Source organism: Quercus lobata, chromosome 9, assembly GCF_001633185.2.
Source record: "Quercus lobata isolate SW786 chromosome 9, ValleyOak3.0 Primary Assembly, whole genome shotgun sequence".
NCBI classification, from domain to species: Eukaryota; Viridiplantae; Streptophyta; class Magnoliopsida; order Fagales; family Fagaceae; genus Quercus; species Quercus lobata.
In genome coordinates, this window is record NC_044912.1 from 16429538 (window position 1) to 16453171 (window position 23634).

General features: G+C 38.6%; 3 protein-coding genes across 3 annotated transcripts; 2 read left to right on the plus strand and 1 right to left on the minus strand.

Moving 5' to 3' along the window:
• Window positions 1-8170: 8170 nt before the first annotated feature.
• On the minus strand, window positions 8171-10276 carry LOC115961304. The gene is made up of 2 exons (XM_031080304.1): window positions 9377-10276; window positions 8171-9262 (listed from the first exon to the last, which is right to left on the minus strand). The coding sequence occupies exons 1-2, from the start codon at window positions 10274-10276 to the stop codon at window positions 8171-8173; spliced, it is 1992 nt and encodes a 663-aa protein (XP_030936164.1).
• Window positions 10277-18048: 7772 nt separating this feature from the next.
• On the plus strand, window positions 18049-20774 carry LOC115959236 (TMV resistance protein N-like). Its single transcript, XM_031077573.1, has 3 exons — window positions 18049-18554; window positions 20190-20294; window positions 20508-20774. Exons 1-2 carry the CDS (start codon window positions 18049-18051, stop codon window positions 20281-20283), a joined length of 600 nt encoding a protein of 199 aa, XP_030933433.1. The 3' UTR covers window positions 20284-20294; window positions 20508-20774.
• Window positions 20283-23352, plus strand: LOC115961305 (disease resistance protein LAZ5-like). Its single transcript, XM_031080305.1, has 5 exons — window positions 20283-20294; window positions 20508-20780; window positions 20876-21613; window positions 21719-22662; window positions 23109-23352. The coding sequence occupies exons 1-4, from the start codon at window positions 20283-20285 to the stop codon at window positions 22514-22516; spliced, it is 1821 nt and encodes a 606-aa protein (XP_030936165.1). The 3' UTR covers window positions 22517-22662; window positions 23109-23352.
• The last annotated feature ends 282 nt before the right edge of the window (window positions 23353-23634 follow it).

The window sequence follows — 23634 nt, forward strand, 5'->3', positions numbered from 1 at the left end:
CCAAAATTTTTCCAGGTCTATGTAGCGGTACAGGACGTACACCATGTCTTCCTGATGCAATTTGCAGATCTCACATAGCCCTTCAGTAAGCACATGGCGTTTAACCAATTTGGCTTTTGTTGGCAAAGAATTTTTACAAGCATGCCATACCAGGTGTTTAACCTTGCTTGGAACATTTAGACTCCAGATTTTCTTCCACAGAGGTTTCAGAGTGTCTATTGCAGAGGGACCAGGTTGTTGAGAAACCTGCACATCTTGTAGACATTTATACCCAGCCTTAACTGAGTATTCTGCTTCCGAATTGAAGGGCCAATAAGTTAGAACACCCTCTTGGATAGTTCTACTTCTACAGAAGGGAATTGTCTTGATCGTTGCTACTTCAAATTTGAAAAAATAGCTTTCTATGATATCCTCCCTCCAAACTCGATGGATCGGGTCAATGAGAACGCTAAACAAAGCAGCGGGGTTTTCTTCTACAGTTGGTGTAATAATCCTAGCATTATTTCTTGTAGGTAGCCATTTGTAATAACCACATGCTTTCAGTTACTTACCCCCTTATCCTATTCATGAATCACTACTTGTTTTTGTTTTTGTTGTTGTTTTGGGTTTTTTTAGGTAAACACAATTGAGTACCTCTTTTAATTTGGAACCGGTTTTTATCCTCTGTTGTTCATTCAATGGATGGAGGAGCTACTATTTGATCCCTAAATCATTGTGAGATGGGCACATTTTTATTGGTTTATTTTGTCAAAATATTTCAACAGATATTTAAAAAGCAAATTGTAACTATCATGATTAGATGAGTACATTTTGTAGTTCAACTAACATTTTTTGTGTATTTTTATTGAAACATTCAAAATTCAAATCTCTTATCTTCTACCCATTGTAACTATCAACAATTTTTTTTTTTTTTTTTTTTTTATAGATAAAAATAATTAATCATATTTGCTTAAAAGTAATTTTTTTACCTAGATTTAAAAAATGAAAATAAAAATAGATTGAGATTTTAGATTAAAACAAGGAAATAAGAAAAATGGGGTGGAGAATGGAGAATTCATTTGGGTATATTTGTGTGTCTCATAATCTCATTGAGTCATTGTGTTGTAGTTCATGAGAAGAAATTTCCGACTTCATTCGGGGATTTGAAGCCACATTTTTCTTATTTTGAGGAAACAGTAATACTTATTAAAATACACCCGAAAATAGTATATAAAGTTTTTTTTTTTTTTTTTAATAAAGAGGATTATAATATATTACATAACCAGAGGAGTACCACATTGAGTTATTGATATATATACACACACACACACACTAGCCTTGATGGAACACAAATTCGTCAGTAAGAGTGGGCAGATGGAATCCCCTGTGGAATGTGAAGGTTTGCTCGATGAGGGCCACCGGTGTGGTGCCTGCCACAAAGTCTCCGATGCCAAAGTTAGAATAATAATCAAACACAGTAAAGAAAACAGTATGTACTTTCAGAGTATTTTTTGCATATATTCCCTTCCGTTCATTGTATGAAAGCTTTATACCTGAGGCTTTAGGGGCTAGCCGTTGGGGCTGTTAATGCTCTCTGAAGTAACACCCCTGGTCCAGTAATGAGACTTTTAAGAGGCTCCCAACGGTCTGCTTGGTCGATTTAGTAACTGCTCAGGTCATTGATTGACTGTATTGAATGACTCCCTGCCTTCGTCAGTGATGATGGCTTTCTTCGTTGTCTCTGATGTCCTCGTCATGGATGATTCCTTCGTCATTAATATTATCTTCGTCAGTGGGATGTAGAATCGTCATTCCTGTCAGTTGCCCCCCAGGTTCTGGGGTCGTCGGTGATACGTCATGACGATCACATAAGATGAAAAGTTTCTCTTGTGACTCTTGGGGTTCTGTTCCGCTTTTAATGCTTAGTGGCAGCGCTACACGCAATCATGGCCACGTGGCGCATGATGATCTGTGGAATTAATGGCATGACCCTTGGGTTTCCCACTGGTTTTTCAATCGTTTTTGGCCCACATTTAAAACTTCTCTTCTTTAGTTTTTCTTCCACTTCTCAGAGAGCAAAAGCAGACAAATTCTTCAGTGATACTCTGAGCATTTTCTTGGGACTTCCTTTCTTCTCCAAATTACCTTGCGTTGTGCTTCTGCTGTTCCGCCATTAGAGGTACGTTTCTCTTTCCTTTTTCTTTCTTCTTTTTTCTTTTACTGTAGTATAATTTCTGATTTGCTACTCCTTTTTATTTTTCTTCTGTTGTTGGTCCTTGTTTTTCTTTTGGGGTTTTAGTTTTGTACCGTATTTTTCTGCCCTCCTATTTCTGCATTTTCCATGGTTGATAGCTTGGAGGTTAGGATAGCTTGCCTGTCGATCTCCTTCCTTTTTGCGCGTCTAGGGGGGTCTTTGGGTACTTACCCGTTTTTAGAAAATTTTATGTACGAGGGCAATAGTCTAAGCGTGGTTTTGGGCGAATTGTTGCCCTTGCTCCGTCAATCGCTCAATTGGTTCGAGGGTTTAGGAGGGAGAGGATTAATGTCTGAGGTTAGGTCTAGTGACCTTGAGACTGGGCTATCATCTAGTGGTGATCCGGCTGAAGGAGATACGGCCGTCTCTGGCCCTCGAGAGGTTAGGGCTTTTTATGCCCTCAATGAGATTTGTGGTTTGGATGCCGAGACCGTAAATAGATTCAAGGATAGGTTTCAGTTTTCGTCTAGGGTTCGTGTTCATCTACCTAGGGAAGAAGATAGGGCTTGTCACTTTTTTCCAAGCAAAATATGCTTTTATGAGTCAACTTTCACCTGCGGGCTTAGGCTCCCCGTCCACTCGTTCCTGATGGAACTTTTAGATCACTTTGGTATAGCTCCCGGGCAGCTCATGCCTAACTCGTGGAGGATCGTCATCAACTGTATGCAAATATGGTTGGCCTCCAACGGGGATATGATCAGGATAGGCGAGCTCACCTACTTGTATCGTTTGAAAGAGTCTAAGGAGTGGGGGTATTATGAATTAATCCCTTGGGAGAGAAAGACTAGGATCGTCAAGGGATTGCCCTCGTCATTCAGGTATTGGAAGTCGCGCTTTTTCTTTGTGTCTGGGGACGACTTCGAGACTCAATCCAGCAGTGATTGGGGTGATATCCCGAGGTTGCTCCGTCGGTGGGGAACCCCGACCTTAGGTGCGTCAGTATTTCTCCTCGTTGTTTTAATTTTGCCAACTTTGAGGCTCTGGTCTTGCTAACTTCTTTGTTTCTTTGTTTGGTATAGTTAAGAGACGGCCTGGATTGAAGAGCCGGTATAAGGAACGTATCGAGACTGCGATCGGGTACGCTGAGACGATTGAGAGCTGGGACGAACTGGTTGACCCCCGGTCTCTTGCATTTTACAATCTCGGTCCTGACCTGTCTCCCTTCGTTCTTCGTCAACTTGGCATTGAAGGCAAAAAGAGTAGGTTTTAACTTCGTCAATACTGATTCTTCTTATGCACACTTAAGCAATCTTTGACAGGCATTTTCTTCTTGCAGAGATGACAACGAAATTCAACAAGGATATGTACGCAAAGATGAGATCGAAGAAGGACGAACCACTGTCCAATCTGGGGAAGAAGGCTGTGCGAGTTACTAGGAAGGGTCCTGCCTCCATGCCCCTTAGTATCGTTCCTTCCATAGCTTTTGAAACGATGAGGACTGCCTCCCCGACCGCTTTAATAGAGGAGATTCCTACTCTCGTCTCCAAAAGGCCGCGTGTGGCTAGCAAAGGGAAGGAGAAGACTGATACTCGTTCATCCACAATATGGGATGACAAGACATTGGCCGTAGAAAGAGCTCACGAGGTCGTCACTCCAGCGGACTTGAAGGCTCTTTCTGACATGTCCTTAAACGATGTGGCTTCTCGTCATGTTCACAAACTCGTCCAGGTATGGAGTTCTTCCTTCTACATTTCATCATTTTTTTTTTCTTTTTACAGACGACTTCATAATTCCCTCCAGGTGTTGGGAGAGAGCCTCCATATTACCGCTGAATACCTCACTCAAGGGGCCAAGGTGGCGTCTCTAACAACCCGGATGGAGGCCTTGGAGAAAGAGAACTCTGACCTGAAGACGAACCTGATCACCTCCATGGACGAGGCAACGACATTGAAGGAGAAGGTCAAAGTGCTGGAGGACGACCTCAGAGTTGAGCGCGGGTTGACTCACGAGAAGGACGAGCAGCTTCTTGCAGCCAAGGAGAAACTTGTGACCATCGCTACTCGATCCGTGGAGGCTTTCCAGACCACTGACGAGTACAATACTGTGCTCTTCAGTTGGTATTTCAAAGGTTTCGAGCTTCTCCAGAGGTATATGATCAAGCATCCTTCTGGAGTCAACCTGGAGAGTCTGGACTTGGAAGAGGTTGACAAGGAAATGGCTCTGGATGAGGCGGCTTCATCTTCTGCCCTTGGTGATGACGCGCCTGAGCCTGTTGCTGACGTACCGGCCAGTGAAGGCACAGCTGATGCCTGATTTGAATACTTAGAAATTTTCCCTTTTGTTTTATGGTGGGTGCCCGTCTTGTTTTGGGCCTTTTCTTTTTGTAAATCTAATTTCAAAACAGTTAATTTTATTTTGAAAACAATGATAGTGGCCCAGTGGTTATGGGCTGGAATGAAGCGTACTTACTTTTCCTCTAGATGTTTTGGCTGATTTACATCCGTCTACAGTTTTGTGCTTTGTTAATCAGTTGTTGCATCCTGTTTTGATTTGATGTACTGCACTCTTTTCTCCGTCAAATAGACTCCTGCCACTTGCAACTGCCAGGGGGTGCTGCTTGGGTGGCTTGTGTCCGTCCAGGCGGACTCTTGTCACTTATTATTATTATTTTTTTATCGTCAGTAACTTACATCCGTCAAGGCGGAATCTTGTTACTTAGTCTTTTAACCATCCTACGATGGTCGTCAGTAACTTACATCCGTCAAGGTGGAATCTTGTTACTTAGTCTTTTAACCATCCTACGATGGTCGTCAGTAACTTACATCCGTCAAGGCGGAATCTTGTTACTTAATCTTTTGACTATCCTATGATGGTCGTTAGTAACTTACATCCGTAAAGGCGGAATTTTGTTACTTAGTGATTTATAGGCCTCATGGTTGGCCAGTACTGCCTGCGCAAAAACATCAAAGGAATAATACTTTTATTAACTTCAAGAACGAATGCATTCGTGTATTACATTTACTCATGGTATTTCTTTAAATGCTCAATGTTCCAAGGACGAGGGAGCTTTTGTCCGTCCATAGTTTCCAGATGGTAACTTCCTTGTCTAGAGTAATGAATGACGCGGTAAGGCCCTTCCCACGTAGGACCCAGCTTCCCTTGAGTAGGGTCTTTAGTTGCTATAGTGATTTTCCGAAGGACGAGGTCCCCTATGTCCAGTCGCCTGAGTTTAACCCTCTTGTTGTAGTACTCGGCCATCTTTTTTTGATACTTTGTCATTCTACTGGACGCATTGTCTCTTACTTCATCCAGGCAATCCAGGTTGAACCGCAGTTCCTCGTCATTGAGTCCATCTCTGAAAGTTCCTCGTCTGATGCTTGTTACTCCAACTTCTACTGGGATTATTGCCTCTGTGCCATAGGTAAGCCTGAAGGGTGTCTCTCCTGTTGGGGTTCTGGTTGTAGTCCTGTATGCCCACAGGACACTAGGTAGTTCTTCTGGCCAGGCACCTTTTGCTTCGTCCAGCTTGGTTTTGATTATCTTGAGCAGCGTCCTGTTCGTTACTTCCGTCTGTCCGTTTGCCTAGGGATGTCCCGGGGATGAGAACTGATTCTTGATCCCGAGGTTCGAGCAGAAGTCTCTGAAGCCTTGGCTGTCGAACTGCCTCCCATTATCAGATATGATCGTCAAGGGAATCCCGAACCTGCAGATTATGTTTTTCCACACGAAGCTCCGGATCCGAGCCTCAGTGATGGTTGCTAGGGCCTCTACTTCAACCCATTTTGTGAAATAGTCAATAGCAACTAGAAGGAATTTTACCTGACCTTTACCTTGGGGCAGAGGACCGACGATATCGATTCCCCATTATGCGAATGGCCATGGGGAGGCTATGGTCGTCATCTTCTCCGCTGGAAGCCGTTGCACATTCCCGTACCGCTGGCATCTGTCGCACCTTCTGACGATGTCAGCAGCATCCCCTTGCATGGTTGGCCAAAAATACCCTGCTCTTATCACCTTGTTGACTAGGGATCTGGAGCCGGCATGGTCGCCACAGATTCCTCCGTGTACTTCTTCCAGGATGTATTTGGCCTCATCCTCGTCGACGCACTTTAGATAAGGCATAGAGAAGCCTCTCTTGTACAAGACGTCATTCAGGATCGTGAACCTGGCTGCTCTCTTCTTGACCTTTCTGGCTTCGTCAGTATTCTGAGGTAGGTGCCCGTCTTGGAGGAAGGATATTATGGGCATCATCCAGGTGTCTGTGCTCTGGATGGTGAACACCGCCACCTCTTCAATACTCGGGTGTTTCTGGATCTCTATTGCCATGTTTGTGCTCGTCCTCCCTTCTTCTGATGACGCTAGTTTCAATACTTCGTCGGCCCCAATATTCTAGCTTCTTGGTATCTGGACGAACTCTACTGTGTCGAACTCCTGAGTTAGTTGCCTTGTCAGTTTAAGGTATTTCTGCATCTTTTCTTCCTTTGCCTCGTACTCTCCACTGATCTGTCCGATTACCAGCTTTGAATCACTTTGGATCAGCAAGTTTTTGGCACCGAGAGCTTTCCCAAGCCTCAAGCCCGTCAATATTCCTTCATACTCGGCTTCGTTATTGGTGGCTGGGAACTTTAGTTGAACCCTATATTTCATCACTTCTCCGTCGGGGGTGGTTATGACGACCCCTACTCCCCCCCTCTTTTGGGCTGAAGAACCATCTGTCTGTATTGTCCATTTATCAACTTCGTCTGTAATTCCATCTTCGTCTGGAAGAGTGAATTCAGCGATGAAGTCAGCCAGAGCTTGTGCCTTGATAGCTGTTCTTGGATGGTACTCGATGTCAAATTGGCTGAGTTCGATTGCCCATTGGACCATTCTCCCTGCTGCTTCTGGTTTGTTCATTGACTTCTTAATTGGTTGATCCGTCATCACAAGGATAGGATTTGACTGGAAATACGGCCTGAGCTTGCGCGAGGCTACTATAAGTGCAAATGCAATCTTTTCGATCCTTGGGTACCTGAACTCAGCTCCTTGAAAGGCTTGGCTGACGTAGTACACCAGGAGTTGCTTCTTGCCTTCTTCTCTAATCAAGGCTGCGCTTACTGCCGAGGCTGACACCGCCAGGTACAAGTATAGGTTCTCTCCTCCTTTGGACGGGCTCAGGAGAGGTGGACTGCTCAGGTATTGCTTCAGCTCTTGGAACGCTGCTTCGCATTCGTCGGTCCAAGCAAAAGCCTGCTTCAGGGTTTTGAAGAAGGGAAGGCATTTGTCTGTGGCCCTAGAGACGAACCTGTTTAGAGCTGCTATCCTTCCTGTGAGTTTTTGTACATCTTTGACGGTCTTGGGTGAGGCCATGTCAATGATAGCTCGTACTTTCTCTGGATTTGCTTCTATTCCTCTCTGGGACACCATGAATCCCAAGAACTTTCCCGAGGCTACCCCAAAAACACATTTGCTTGGATTCAACTTCATCTGGTGTTTTTTGAGGGTTGCAAAAGTCTCGTCCAGGTCGTCTAGATGAGCGAGCACTTCCTTGCTCTTGACGAGCATATCGTCCACGTATACCTCCATGTTTCTGCCAATTTGTTGGCTGAACATTTTGTTTACCATTCTCTGATACGTAGCTCCAGCATTTTTCAACCCAAAAGGCATCACCTTGTAACAGTAGAGTCCTTGGCTTGTGATGAAGGCGGTCTTCTCCTGGTCTTCTTCAGCCATCTTTATCTGGTTGTACCCTGAGAAGGCGTCCATGAACGTCAGTAGCTTGTGTCCGGCGGTGGAGTCCACGAGCTGGTCTATCCTTGGTAGAGGGAAGCTGTCCTTTGGGCATGCTTTGTTCAGGTCGGTGAAGTCTACACACATTCTCCACTTTCCGTTCGCTTTCTTTACCAGGACGACGTTGGCGAGCCATTCTGGATAATATACTTCCCGGATGAATCCAGCCGTCAAGAGTTTGGTTACTTCCTCTGCTACTGCCTGATCTCGTTCTGGAGCGAAGGTTCTTCATCGTTGCTGAACGGGCTTCCTGCTGGGGTCCACATTCAACCTATACTGGATGACTTCTGGAGATATGCCTGGCATGTCCTCGTGACTCCATGTAAAGACATCTAGATTCTCTTTAAGGAACTTTATGAGTCTCGCTCTCATCTCGGGGCTTAGCGTCGTCCCTATCCTGGTCGTCTTGTCCGCATTTCCTTCTACTAATTCCACTGCTTCCAGGGTCTCCATCCCGTCTTCCTCTTTTTCTTCTATCGTCCACGTGTGGTTCTCCTTTCTTGCCAGTACGGCCTGATAGCACTCCCTTGCCAGGACTTGATCACCCTTCACTTCACCCACGCCGTTGTCTGTTGGGAATTTCACCTTCAAATAGTAGGTTGACGTTGCCGCCTTCCACTTGTTTAGGGTGGGCCTCCCAATGATGACATTGTAGGACGAGGGGCAATCTACCACCAGGAAGTCTACTTGTTTGGTCAACTGCAATGGGTAGGTCCCTGCCGTCACCGTCAAAGTCACTATACCGCTGGGGTAGACCCTGTCTCCACTGAAGCTGACGAGCGGAGAGTCGAAAGGGCGGAGCCTTTTTGGATCTAATCTCAACTGTTGGAAGGCTGGGAGGTAGATGATATCCGTTGAGCTCCCGTTATCAACAAGGATCCTTCTGGTATTGAACCCTTCTATATTCAGCACTATGACCAGGGGATCGTTGTGAGGCTGCTTTACTCCCCTGGCGTCTCCTTCACTAAAAGACATGTCTTGGTATGTTCGTCGGTGCTTGGACGGAGGCATGGTGTGGACGCTGTTCACCTGTCTATGGCATGCTTTTTTGAGTGATCTAAATGATCCTCCTGAGAATGGTCCTCTTGTGATCGTGTTTATCTCCCCGATCACTTTGCGTGGAGGCTGGGACGGATGGTCGTCATCCCGAGTGAAGGATTCATGTTGGGTCCTGTTGTCGTCTCTGAACTTGCTATATTCTCCTTTCTTTACATACTTCTGTAACTTTCCTTTCCGTATTAATTCCTCTATTTGTTCCTTCAGGTCTCTGCAATCTTCTGTGTTGTGGCCGTGGTCTCTATGGAACCGGCAATACTTGTTCTTGTCACGTACGTTGGGGGACGAGTGTAATGGCCTGGGCCATTTGAGATAATGCTCGTCCTTGATCTGCGTGAAAATCTTGTCAACAGGCATAACCAAAGGAGTAAATTTTACCTGACGAGGATTTTTGTCATCTTTCCTTCTATTCCCGTCATTGTTCCAACGTTCTGGTCTGTCTCTCTTTTGCCCTCTACGGTCGTCTTCCTTTTTGGACTTGTCTCCTAGCCTCTCAGTATCTTTTATGGCGGCTAGAGCATCTTCCGCGTTCATGTACTTTTGTGCCTTCAGGAGCATATCAGCCATCGTCTTTGGGGGGTTTTTTGCAAGAGAGGCCACGAGGTCTCTGGATCTCAACCCTGCTTTGAAGGTCGTCAGCTGCACCTTGTCATCAGCTTCGTCTACTTCCAGAGTTTCCCGGGTGAATCGCTTGACATATGACCTCAGAGTCTCCTTCTCTCCCTGTCTTATAGTGAGTAAGTAATCTACTGGTCTCTTTGGGCGTTGTCCCCCTATGAAGTGGCGCAAGAAGGCACTACTCAGCTGATCGAAATTGTCTATGGACGAGTTTGGCAACTTAGTAAACCATTCTCTTGCAGCTCCTTTAAGAGTCGTAGGGAAGGAACGACACAATATCTCGTCAGGTGGTTGCTGAAGACCCAGAGTCGTCTTAAAGGTATTAAGATGATCCTGAGGGTCCTTGAGTCCGTCGAATGGCTCTAACTGAGGCAGGCAAAACTTTGACGGCACGGGGCAATCAAGTACCGCTGCAGTGAAAGGCGAATCCGTAGCCCTTATCATTTTGTCTACGCTCCGGTCTGTCTTTTCTTTGATAGCGCTCCTTAGTTCGTCCATCTCTTTCCTCATTTCCCGAAGAAGATCTGAGTTCTGTTCGTCCGGAGTAGTTGGTCTCCGGGGGGTTTCCCTCCGTTGGCTATCCCCCTTTTCCTCCGTGTTACCCTTGGACCGGTTTTCTTCCTGTTGGGCTTGTTGAACCTGCTGGAGCCGCAGCTTCATTTCCTGGTTCTGTCTGGTGAGTTCCTAAATGGTGGCTGCAAGGGCTTGAATTTACTGGGCCAAGGTTGCTGAATCTAGGTTGGATTCCATCTGGATATGGAGAATTGATGGAAACTACGTTTTCGAGTATGAATCTGAAAACTCGTCCCCACAGACGGCGCCAAACTGATGGAACACAAATTCGTCAGTAAGAGTGGGCAGATGGAATCCCCTATAGAATGTGAAGGTTTGCTCGATGAGGGCCACCGGTGTGGTGCTTGCCACAAAGTCTCCGATGCCAAAGTTAGGATAATAGACAAACACAATAAAGAAGCAGAATGTACTTTCAGAGTATTTTTGCATATATCTTACCTTCCGTTGATTGTATGAAAGCTTTATACCTGAGGCCTTAGGGGCTAGCCGTTGGGGCTGTTAATGCTCTCTGAAGTAACGCCCCTGGTCCAGTAATGAGACTTTTAAAAGGCTCCCAACGGTCTGCTTGGTCGATTTAGTAACTGCTCAGGTCATTGATTGACTACATTGAATGACTCCCTGCCTTCGTCAGTGATGATGGCTTTCTTCGTTGTTTCTGATGACCTCGTCATGGATGATTCCTTCGTCATTAATGTTATCTTCGTCAGTGGGATGTAGAATCGTCATTCCTGTCAATTTTAATGTTCTTTAGTTTTAATTTAATGCATTCAAAATAAAATTTTAATAAATTATATATATAAAAAATTTGAGTGTGGTGGGAAAGGTACCCGTGAGCACCTGCGGGTACCTACTAGAATGAAGGGGGGGGGGGGAACTTGCCTGTTGCCATGACTACCTAGACTTAACATGCTAGTAACCAAGAACATATGAAGAACAACAAAAGTAAAGCATGCTTGAATCTAAAAGTTAGAGCATAATTAAAAAGAGGAGGTTAGAAACATTACCTGCATGCATTGGCATTCCTTAGCAGTCCAAGCAAAAAAAAATTCATGAATAGGAAGTTGGTAGCTTAAGACCAGAAGGACCAAGCTATCCTTTCTAGTGAATTGAGATTACGAGGTCCAAGACACCAAATGAACCTTCCTACTCTTAACGAGAGAGAGAGAGAGAGAGAGAGAGAGAGAGAGAGAGAGAGAGAGAGAGAGAGAGAGAGAGAGAGAGAGAGATTTTCATTTTTCTCTGAAATTTTGGGGTATGGATTTGAAATTTGGTGTGCTTTGGTTTGATATTGGATAGGGGTATTTATACTGAAGGCTAAGGGTTACCGATGAGTTTCTAGGAAATGTGGGACTTAGGAAAATTAGATTTTTTTGAATGAAAAATGTAGGTCTCAAAGTCAAACTGAGAGGGGAGCAAGCCTGAGCAGAAAAGGAAGGAAATCTAGGAGATTTGGCCCAAGTGTTGATCCGATCTTGGTCCAAATCTTTCCCGTATATTTTCTTTTTTGGTTCGTCATCTTTTGTTTTAGTGGTGTTTTGATTTCCTTCAAATTTCTACAAATTTTTTTTTTTCCAGACTTTCTTGGTTCTCAAGTTCAGAATATTAATTCCAAATATATTCAATTAATTAATCAATTTTTACCAACTTAGCAAGGAATCAATTAATGCTATGTCTTTGGATTAAATCAGGTGCATGCAACTTTACTGTAGAATCTATACTCAACCAAGAGCATTATGACATATCATGTAATTTAAATTAAACTAAAAATAGGCATGTTAGAATTAAAAATTCATATCATGCAATGAAATTAGAAATCAAACGGTCAAAAATTAAAGTTTTTCCCTGTGATATGATATGCAATGTGGTGCATGATGCAATGTAAGTGAGGTTAAATGATAGTTGCAAAAATGGGTGTCTACACAACTACAAGTGACTCACTACATTCTCATTTATTTGTAAATTAGTTTATCTTATTTATTGTTATTATAGTTTAATATAATGAAAACTCTGTTACCTAAGTTTTAAGAAATAACATTATTTACTCCAATTAAAATTATATTTATCTAATTAATTGTTAGGATAATTTAATTTAGCTAAGAATCTATTACTCAATTTTCAAAAAATTAAAATTCTATTCCAAAAAATTACAAGTTTTAAAATCTATTATTTAAATTCTTTTAAGAAATTTAAACTTCTATTCTGGCCAACTCAAATTATCTATATTACAAATTTTTTTCGAGAAGTTCTAAATAAAAATTTTTATTTTAATAATTTATCATAATTGTGTATTTTTATATGCTTTCACACTACATATCGTCTTGGCGTGACTCAATATATGTATTTATGATGATAATTAATTTGGAGTATCAAGTAGCTCATTAATTATTATCATATTTTCAATAATATTTGTAAAATATTATTATATTTTTTAACAAAATTTTTAATTAATCATGTCATTACACAAGCATATTACTTGTATAAAATAAAGTTAGAGTTACAACAAATGGTCATCACAATTTCACAATAACACTCAATTTGCTTAACATCTCACATATGAGCCATTGGTGGACTTTAACAACATAATGAATGAATCTTTGAATAGATTTTTCCTAATTTGTGTCACATCAGTTTGTAAGTTTTATGGAGTAAAATTTGTAGTATCCATAACAATACTTTAAATATAAAGTTTTAGATAGAGGTGTCCATAGGTCAGTAGAGGTGTTCACAGGTTAGTATGGGTCAGGTTTGTATTCAACCAACGCTTGACTAGATTTGATCAGGTGCATGGAAATCAACTCTTCGTTGACTTGGGAGGAGCAGCATATCGGCAATTCGGTCTCTTCATAGGTAGTGGGTGGTTCAATCAAGATCAGTAATGGTGGAGAAAGGGAGTGGACAAGCTTAATACATGAAAAATTTGGTGAGATCTCGCTAGATCTAGTAGAGATCTTGTTAGATCTAGCTGATCTCCATCAGAGTTGACTGAGTTCTGAATTAGAGTTGGTGGATCTCGCCAATTTTTTTTTTCGTGGTTAGATCAGGTCAAGTTGGTTCTTGGAGAGGGAGACCCACCATAAGTCGGTTATAAAGGGGCATAGCCGTTGTTGACCATTGGATTAGGTGTGGGTCGAGTCTGTACTCGTTGGGTGGCTCAGGTTAGGTGGGTCAATAGACACCTATAGTTATAGTTATAGATTTTGGTAGGCCTTGGTGTGAGATGGTAGATGAATTAAGTGTCATGTAATTATTATGAAGTTTAGTTGTAACCCTAGTCTTATTGAAAAATGTATGTATGTGTGCAAAATGAGTTGTGTGGGGATTAGATATAGGGTGGTAAACGAGATGAGCCTTGTTGTGTAGTGAATGTTCAAAATGATCGAGTCATTTTCCAAAAAGTATTTTTTATAAAACGATTTCATTTTCCTATGTTTGGTAACAACCTAAAATAAGTTGAAAAACAATCTCATAACTTCTCTTATTTAGCTTGTTGTGAGATGGAGTTGTTTTCCAAAAATATTTAGAGGAAAATAATCTTTAAAAATAAACCATACTTTTTTTGTTGACCAAAGTAGTTTTCCATTAACTCAGTTTTTCTGATTCTACCAAACGCTAGAAAACATAAAAATCTATTTTTATACAAAGTTTTCTATTGAAACAAACAGAGCAGAAGTTTTTATTGAACTAAGGCCGAGTGATTTTGAACGGCTTGGATCATTTAGAGCCCTAGAATTACACTATAAACCAAGTAAAGTGGTAAGGTAGTACCCCAAACAAAAAGTAAAGTGGTAAGAAACAAAATATATATGGATGAACAAAATTTGGTTACAAACTTGGTTAGAGTTTTAGGCTTCAACCCATAATAGGAAGATGATATGTGTGTTTATCATGTGCAATACACTATTGCATATGATATCTTTTATTGTGTGTTGTAGCCCAAGGTTGTAATTAAGCTTGTAGCCAAATTGTATATTTTTTTAGAGATGTTCAATTTATGGTGTCTACTCTTGATGATAGCCAAACTGTATATATATAAAGAAAAAATGATGGAGGGGCATGAAGATAAAAGAGGATTTGACATTTTTTTTTCAATGAAAGGGTTTGACAAATTTATGATGGCTTGGTTGGATCAGTGAATGCATTCAACTAAAAAAATTTGTGGGACTCTTCCGTGTAATTTATATATGGACATATAAGGAAACAAATGAACGTGTTTTTGATTACGATCCTTCTATGATGCTTTGAAGTTTTTGAAGGTATGATGTCTATTTTGGAGTTAATGATGGAGGGGCATGAAGATAAAAGAGGTTTTGACATTTTTTTTTCAATGAAAGGGTTTGACAAATTTATGATGGCTTGGTTGGATCAGTGAATGCATTCAACTAAAAAAATTTGTGGGACTCTTCCGTGTAATTTATATATGGACATATAAGGAAACAAATGAACGTGTTTTTGATTACGATCCTTCTATGATGCTTTGAAGTTTTTGAAGGTATGATGTCTATTTTGGAGTTAATGATGGAGGGGCATGAAGATAAAAGAGGTTTTGACATTTTTTTTTCAATGAAAGGGTTTGACAAATTTATGATGGCTTGGTTGGATCAGTGAATGCATTCAACTAAAAAAATTTGTGGGACTCTTCCGTGTAATTTATATATGGACATATAAGGAAACAAATGAACGTGTTTTTGATTACGATCCTTCTATGATGCTTTGAAGTTTTTGAAGGTATGATGTCTATTTTGGAGTTAATGTTCATTGTTACATGTGTTAATATTGTCAATAACATTTGTCAACATGTTATTGTATTTTGGGAAAAAAAAAAATTTAAAATATTCTTCATTTCCCTTGTTTGGGAGTTTTAATGAAGGGAATGAAAAGTCCATTTCCTCGTTTGGGAGTTTAAGTGGGAGGAAATGGAATGGGTAGGAGGGAACACTATTCCTCTCTATTCCCTTAAAACCTCGAATTTTCATTCTCCTCGAAGTTGGGAGGGATGAGAGGGAATTGAATTAGATTTAATGAATTTTTTACTAAAACTCCCAAAATATTCCTATATATTCAACCATTTATTTTAAAATAGGGGTCTAATTGTAATATTGTCATAAAATGATTCCATTCCATTCCCTCCATGTTACTCCCAAACAAGATTACTTACATTCTATTCATTTTCATTCATTTATTTTAAAACATCCAATCAAGGTTACTTAATTCCATTCTTTTCCATTCCTTTCCCTTACTTAAATACATTCCATTTCATTCCATTCCTTTATGATTGTTCCATTCCATTCTCTTATGAACTTTCAAACGAAGCCTAAATGTCAAAAATGTAAAAAAAAAAATAAAAAAAAAAGTCAAAAATGTTAAATTAAAAAAGAAAACATGGAATATAATGTGACATGTCAAAACTTAACTGGTAAAAAATCATTAAATAAAAACCAAAAAAGAAAAGAAAAGAAACTTAACTTTTTTTTGGCAGTTGTGGATTTCTAGTCAGCTGGTAACCTAGTTTAACTGGTAAGTGGTAACACATCATTAACTAAAAACAAAAACAAAATAAAAAGTAGCTTATTTGTTTATTTTGCTCATTAAATAATATAAAAAGACCATTTTTTTGATTTCTTTTTAAACAAATAAAACATCGAAAACTTAACTTAGACAAACCAAAAACTAGAATTTCCCTTGTGTTGGGAAAAACTTCTCAGACATACATTGGAAGTGCTGAGAAAAACATTTCATGTCCAGAGAAAAGTTGCAAGAGTTGAGAAAAACTTTTAGAGATACATCATACATAAAATGTTTTGTCAGTTTTAGGTCTTTTATAGTAAAACAATGCGTTTTATTTAACAATCCACAACATTTTTTGTCTCTCTATCTCTCTCCTAGGCCTTATCTGGTTGGTTATTACGATTAGTCTTTAATTATTACTTTTTCACTTTTTAAAAAATATTAAAATGGTGGGTATGCTAAAAGACATGAAAAAGAGAGAAATGTGTGATGTAAGCTTAGGCAATTAATGAGAGACTAATGAGATAACAGTAAAATAAGTTAATGTAAACTTTTGGGTAACCGTACAAAATACTTAATGAAAGAGGCAAAAAAAAAAAAAATGCTTTATGCAAAATTAGCGTCACTTGACAAGACCTCACGCACTCCCGCATGAGATCTCTACTTATATATATATATATATATATATATATATATATATTGATGATTATTCTTTTATAACTTCTAATCACTAATCAACATGAGTCTCAAAAAACTTTGTGATAGGACTTTATCATATGTACAAAATAAGTATAGATTTTTTTATCTTTATTTTTTTTATAAAAGGATATTGCTATTGTGTTCATCCTAATAAGAATTTAAGCATAGATTAAATTTTCATAATTTTTGACAACTTTTCTTTGATTCCTTTATAATTTATATATTGTGTTGGTTTAAATGAATTTTTTCTCAAGCTTTCAGAGGATGGACTTTAGATAAGATGTTCAACTTTTATACACCAAGCATTGACTATAAGTCTTGTACATGGAACAAATAGAGATAAGAAATTAAGAATATGGTCCATTTTGTCGGCCTTAGCTTGATTTGTCTAGACATCAATTTTCTCTCTTGCCAAAAGTCCAACTTATTTTAGGTGGAAGTTTCCTTGATTTATACTTGTATACAAAATTCCAGGATCATTAAATTGGAATGGGTCCCTTACTAACCTAACAAATTGGAATAGGATGAAATTTCTTCCCATCCACACTAAATGTTGTGTACACTCCAAATTTTTTCTGCATTTCATAATGATATGTTGTTGATAGGTGTCATCCAAGTCCAACATGATTGAGAGTTGTAATTGAGACTATAGCCCAGAAGCTTTACTATTCAATACTTTGTGAGAAAAATTAAACACTCATTTAATGTAACAAGAGACTATGGAATTTGACATTGTATATACTGGGGTTTGTTCTTGATGTTGTGAAATTGCTGTAGGTACTAAAAACTCTAGTTTGATTAGTTGGCAAGTCATGTTCTTTAATTGTGAAAAGTCTACAATGGAAAACTTTTGCGTTCCTATAATAAATGTTTTGGAGAGAATTGTTAGCCTCCTCATCCCATTGGGACCCCCCTATTTATACAAAGGAAAAAGGGTCCAATATTGGTAAAGAAATTTTAGGTGAAACACAAATTCAATCATATGAGAAGCAAAAAAAAAAAAAAAAAAATCAAATCTTACCAGATGTCTAAATTTTGGTCATCTTCAAGTTTTACGGGCAATTTGGTAATTTTAGTTATTGGGTCTTTTTTTTGAGAATAATTATTGGGTAATTTGGTGGATTTGGGTTTACCCATAATAATTGGGTTGAGTTGGGTTTAAGTTAGAAGTAATTAATTAAACTAGCTTGTAACCTATGCATATGCATGGATATACTTAAAAGATATACGTTAGGATGCACATTTGACTTCAAAATGCTAACATCGAAAATTAACCCCTTTTTTCCTAGAAAATGGGAAATGTTTGATAGATACTTCATTATTTCAGTCCCACTATCGAATACGAAATTACCCTTCCGTTTGACCAGTCCACAGTGACCGGTGTAGTGCTTACAATGTTCATAGACTTATTTTAGGTTTCACACGGACACTTGCATGATATTGAAATGAAAAAAGCATCAGTATGGTTCTTGGAAAGTTCAAAGAGTTGCTAGCCACACCCTAAGCAAGCTACCTTTAAACGCTCCTCTACCTCTTATTCATCCTCTTCCTAATTTGTCATTCACTTAATTTCCTGTCTTATATTTGCAACTCCTTCATAGTTTTCTTTCTCCTCCTTTCAGATCTTTACAACAATCTACTCAAAAATCCCTCCAATGGCTCTTGTGACTAGCAAAGGAGTCTTATCTTCATCTTCATCTTCCTCTTTCACCCACAAACTCAAAAACTTTGATGTCTTCTTGAATTTCAGAGGTGAAGATACCCGTCTTGGTTTTATAGGCCATTTGTATAATGCTTTGTGTCAACAGGGTATCAACGCCTTTATTGATGATAACTTTCAAAGGGGAGAAGAAATTTCTATAGGACTTCTCAAAATCATTGAAAGTTCAAGGATTTCAATAATTGTATTCTCTGAAAACTATGCGTCCTCCACATGGTGCTTGGATGAACTTGCCAAGATTGTAGAGTGTAAGAAGAATGGCCAATTAGTGCGACCGGTTTTTTACAACGTAGATCCATCAGAAGTTCGTAACCAAATAGGAAAGTTTGGAGAAGCATTATCTAAACATGAAGAAAAAATGAAGGATAACAAGAAGCTGCACAGTTGGAGGGAAGCTTTACATGAAGCTGCCAATATATCTGGTTGGCATTACAAGCACGGGTATGTTCCTATACTTAATGACTACTTTTATGCCTTACAAGTTCTAATGGTTTTTCTCGTAAAAAGAAAAGTTTTAATAGTTTTGTAATGACCAATAGATGTTATTGTTAAACAATTACTACTATGTGATGGCTGTCCTTTTAAATTTTTTTATTATTTATTTATGTTTTTCAAATTATGGATATTTTTTTGGGTCATATCTTCTACTATGGCTATTAGCTATGGCTCAATAGTAAAAATAAAATAACAAAATATTTGATTATCTTACCAAATAATTAGGATTTTTCTAACATGTGGTTTTAAATTTTTTTTTAGAAGAAATTCTTATCAATTTTGTTCAAGTATTAAGTGGGTTTTCAATAATTTTGTGCCCCTCCTCTAATTGGATTTTCCATGCAATTTCTTCGCAAAAACCTAAAACTAATTTCCTAGAAAATGATTTCCTAGAAAAAATCCTAACCAAATTATAGATCTTAGACCTATAAATTACATTAGGTACACTTTAAAAAATAAAAAACCTAATCAAACTAATTTTTTTCGTTATGCTTAAACTCCGAACATCTTGAATTTAGTTCAGGTTCATATTTCAATTTTATAGTCTAACTATTCACATGTCTTGTATTGAATGACAGATGTACTGAATTTGAATTTATCCAAGAAATTGTTGAAGAGATCTCAAATTCTAAATTAAATCGGATGCCATTATTTGTTGCAAAATACCCAGTTGGAATAAATTCTCGTGTGGAGGCCATAATATTGCAATTAGATATTGGGTCAAATGATGTTCATATGTTAGGTATGTATGGCCTCAGTGGAGTAGGTAAAACAACCATTGCAAAAGCTGTTTATAACAAAATTTTTTACAATTTTGAAAGAAGCTTCTTTTTGGAAAATGTTAGAGAAAAGTCAAGGACATTTGATGGCATTATTCAACTACAAGAGATACTTCTTTGTGAGGCCCTAGGGAATAGACAACTGAAGGTGTGCAGTGAATCGAAAAGAACCATTGCAATAGAGAACATACTTCGCAATAAAAGAATTCTTTTAATTCTTGATGATGTGGATAAATCAGACCAAATTGAAATATTGATTGGAGGATGTGATTGGTTTGCTTCTGGAAGTCGAATCATTATAACAACAAGAGATAAACATTTGTTACATACTTTTAAAATATGTCATTCAACTTACATGGTTAACGAATTAGGTGATCATGAAGCTCTTGAACTATTTAGTATGCATGCCTTTCAAAAAAACAAACCTGAGAAAGATTATTTAGAACTTACTAATCAAGTTATATGTTATGCCAAGGGCATTCCATTAGCTCTATCAATAATTGGTGCCAATTTGCACGGAAGAAGTGAAATGGAATGGAAAAGTGCATTAGATAAGTATGAAAGGATTCCTGACAAAGATATACAAAAAGTACTCCAAGTAAGTTATCAAGGATTGGATGATACGGAACAAAATATTTTTCTCGATCTTGCATGTTTCTTCAAGGGTCATTTCAAGGATTATGTTGTGGATATACTAAATTCTTGCGATCTATACCCAGTTATTGGTATTCAAAAACTTATTGATAAGTGTCTTATAAATGTTGATCGATTTAACAAATTATGGATGCATGACTTGCTACAGCAAATGGGTAGAGAGATTGTCCGACAGGAATCACCCCAAAAACCCGAACTACGTAGTAGATTATGGTATTATGAGGATGCTTTTGAAGTACTAATGGAAAATAAGGTATAACTTGGTCTCATTCACCTTTACCCTTTTCTTATAGGGAAAATTTAATGGCTTTTTATTTTTGTTTATTTTTTTTTTCCTTCATATAATTTTTTTCTTTAGTTATGGAAGAAAATTCAAGTCTGTCAACAAAGTTAAAATTTAATAGTTATTATATTTTTAGTGAGTTCTTTTGTATGATGTAATTCACTAAATGTTTTGTCTAATCAGGGATCAAATAACATTCGAGGCATGATGATAGTCCCGCCTGAACCAACAAAGTTGCAAATAGAAGCTAATTGTTTTGAAAAGATGAAAAATCTCAAGTTCCTTATGGTTGGTAATGTGGATATTTGCAGAGGTCTTGAATATCTCCCTAATGGATTAAGGGTGCTTGATTGGCTATGGTTTCCTTTATCCTCATTACCATCCAATTTTCATCCTCAAAACCTTGTTGCACTCAACTTGCCACAAAGTCGGATTATATTGGACAAGCTTTTCAAGGTATTGTCATTTTTATTTATTTATAAATTATTATAACTTCATTAATATGTATTTTAACATTTATTGAAGTTAAATTTTGATTTTTTTTCTTACAGAGGATACAATGTAGAAGCTTGACACATATGAATTTTCGTAACTGTCAATACATTAGGAAATTACCGGACTTATTGAGTGCCACCCCAAATGTAAAGAACTTGGATCTCAATGATTGTAGAAAATTAGTCAAGATTTATGACTCTATTGGATATCTTGATAAGCTTGAAAGCTGGGAACTTAATGGTTGCTTTGAACTTCGTATTCTTCCAAGCTGCATTGTGATGAAATCTCTTAAAGTTTTATTTCTTTTTGATTGCAAAAGGGTTAGGAGGTTCCCCGATATTCCACAAAGAATGGAAAATTTAAGGTATCTAAGTTTGGCACACACTGCCATTACAGAGCTTCCTCCATCAATTGGAAATCTCGCTGGGCTTGAGATTTTAGAGATAGGTTCCCCTTTCTATTTGTGCCGGCTTCCAATTAGCATTTATGAATTGCAACTTATTTCCCAACTCTTGCTCTATGGTAATGTCCAATTTCCGAAGAGCATGGGAATTGGCAGACAAGCCCCGTTGAATTTTCTAAAAAAGTTAACTTCATGTTTCACCCACTCAGAGAAAACTAAAGATTTGAACCTCCGAGAATGTACTATTAGATTTAATAGGTTAGATACGCTTCTAATTTGGGATGACAAGTTCCTTAAAAAAATTCCAAAGCTTCCAGAAGCTATAAGAAGAATAGAAGCAAATAACTGCATTTCGTTGAATTCAGAATCATTAAGAAATTTAATCCTTCAGGTACCTCTCTCTCTCTCTCTTAAAGTAATAATTTTGGTTAACTTTGAAAATACGTTTAGCAGATTTGCTAAACTTCAATTTCTCAAAATTTTGAATTGCATGCAGTTTGGAAGAAAGTTAGGGCTTCCACAAGATATGAAATGTTCAGGTGTGAAGATTGATTTGCATTCACATCACAAATTATCACATCAGATTGATTTCTCTTCTCGGGTCTCCATCTCTGAGCTCCGGGTACTTTTTGTTGAGTCCTTTCCCACTATAGATGTGTATCTGGCGAGTGATTTAGCAGAAATATATAGTATTAGAGTACCAGGAAAGAAGATTCCAAAGTGGTTTAACCATCAAAGCACAGAGGGTACCATATTATTCTGGGTTGGTCCTGAATTTCCCATAGTTGCTCTTTGTGTTGTTTTTCATCTAGTTCCGTTGAAGGACAGTTATGCTGATAATGATAGCTATGGTTTTGTTCGTGATGATATAATCAGTTGGGATTGTGATCTCAGAATTTTCATCAATGGTCATAAGCGACCTTTTATTGAGAGAGTGTTATTTCATTTTATAAAGTGTGACCATATGTGGTTTTTGGGTATGCCTCACAGCCAATTACTGAGGAAATTTGGAGACTTGATGCAAGGTGATCGGAATCATGTTGAGATTTCATGTAAAATCTCTCATTGGACAAGTGAATTTGGAAAATTTGCTTCTATGGTTGCAAGGATGGGGGTACATGTGGAATGCACTTGTTCTCCTCTGAATTCCGTTATCATCCAAGACAACTCTCAAAATGTTGATGACTCTGAAGACACTATGCTCACACCTTTACTACCTCCTTGCTCCACTTCTAATGGTTCACATACGAATCTTGGGTGTCTCAATGGACTCAGACGCTGGAGACCTTGGTAACCCTAGGTGACATCTGATTCAAGGCTTCCAATGGATATAGCAAGTTGGTTCAACTAAAATTTGGGTATTGACTCAGCAGATGGTAATGGGTTTGAGTTGGGGTCTTCTTCAATAGCCCATCCCTTTCCAAAAAGAAATATTCCTAGGTATTATTTTTACATTGAAACTATTTTCCATTGTCTCATCTTTATTTGATTTTTTAAAGTTGTTGAATGCCAGAGTATGTCTCACTATTTTACATTGTTTGATTTGCATCTCTGGGGGATTTTGACACATCCCATTCTCTTTCTCTAAATTAATGGGCTTTTTCATATAGGTTAATAATTTAGAGAAAGAGAATGGGAAGTGACAAAGACCCCAATGGGAAAGCAGGATCGATAGTCATATTTTTTTTTTTTTGAATTTGGTACAATTTCAAAGTCTTTTGGTCAAACATTTTTACAAAGTGGTCCGGTATGCTGAATTTGGCATAACTAAGAATTTCACTAGGAGTGACTTAAAATCTCAGAAAATATTTTGCTCCCTTAAAAAAGGGGAAAATCATAGTTCTTATTTTATTTGAAAATTTATGATTTTAATTGTCTTCTACAAGGTCCAAGTTTTATCCTGCACAAGCTCTACAATACCGAATGGCCAAATTGGAGTACTTTTGGTCGACACAGGCCCTTTGTAGCAATTAGCTGCTCAAATCCGTTGCCAATGTTTTAAAAGAGGTGGGCTCCATGCATTCAGTGGGAGCATCTTCAGTGCATTCGAGCAATTCAGATAGTCTAATCAGGGATATGCCAGTCATTGCCGACTTGAAACATCACCAGTGTTTCTGAGATACAAGATAAACCAGAAAAACCCATTAAAAGAAAAGAAAAGATACGCTAGAAAAACAACACCAATGTCACCCTCCAAAAACTATCCCAAACGCTATGGATGGTGGCGGGTCATCCTCAGTCCCTCACGACACTGAGCTCCAGCATTTATTGCCTCCTATGCCAACTTCTTACTGTTTCAACAATGTCGAAGCTTTGGGGGCTTTCAATGGATGCGGCAAATGAGTTTAATTTGGGTTCTTCTTCATTGGTCTATCCCTCTGTAAAATGATTTCGACTTCAATCCATATCCAT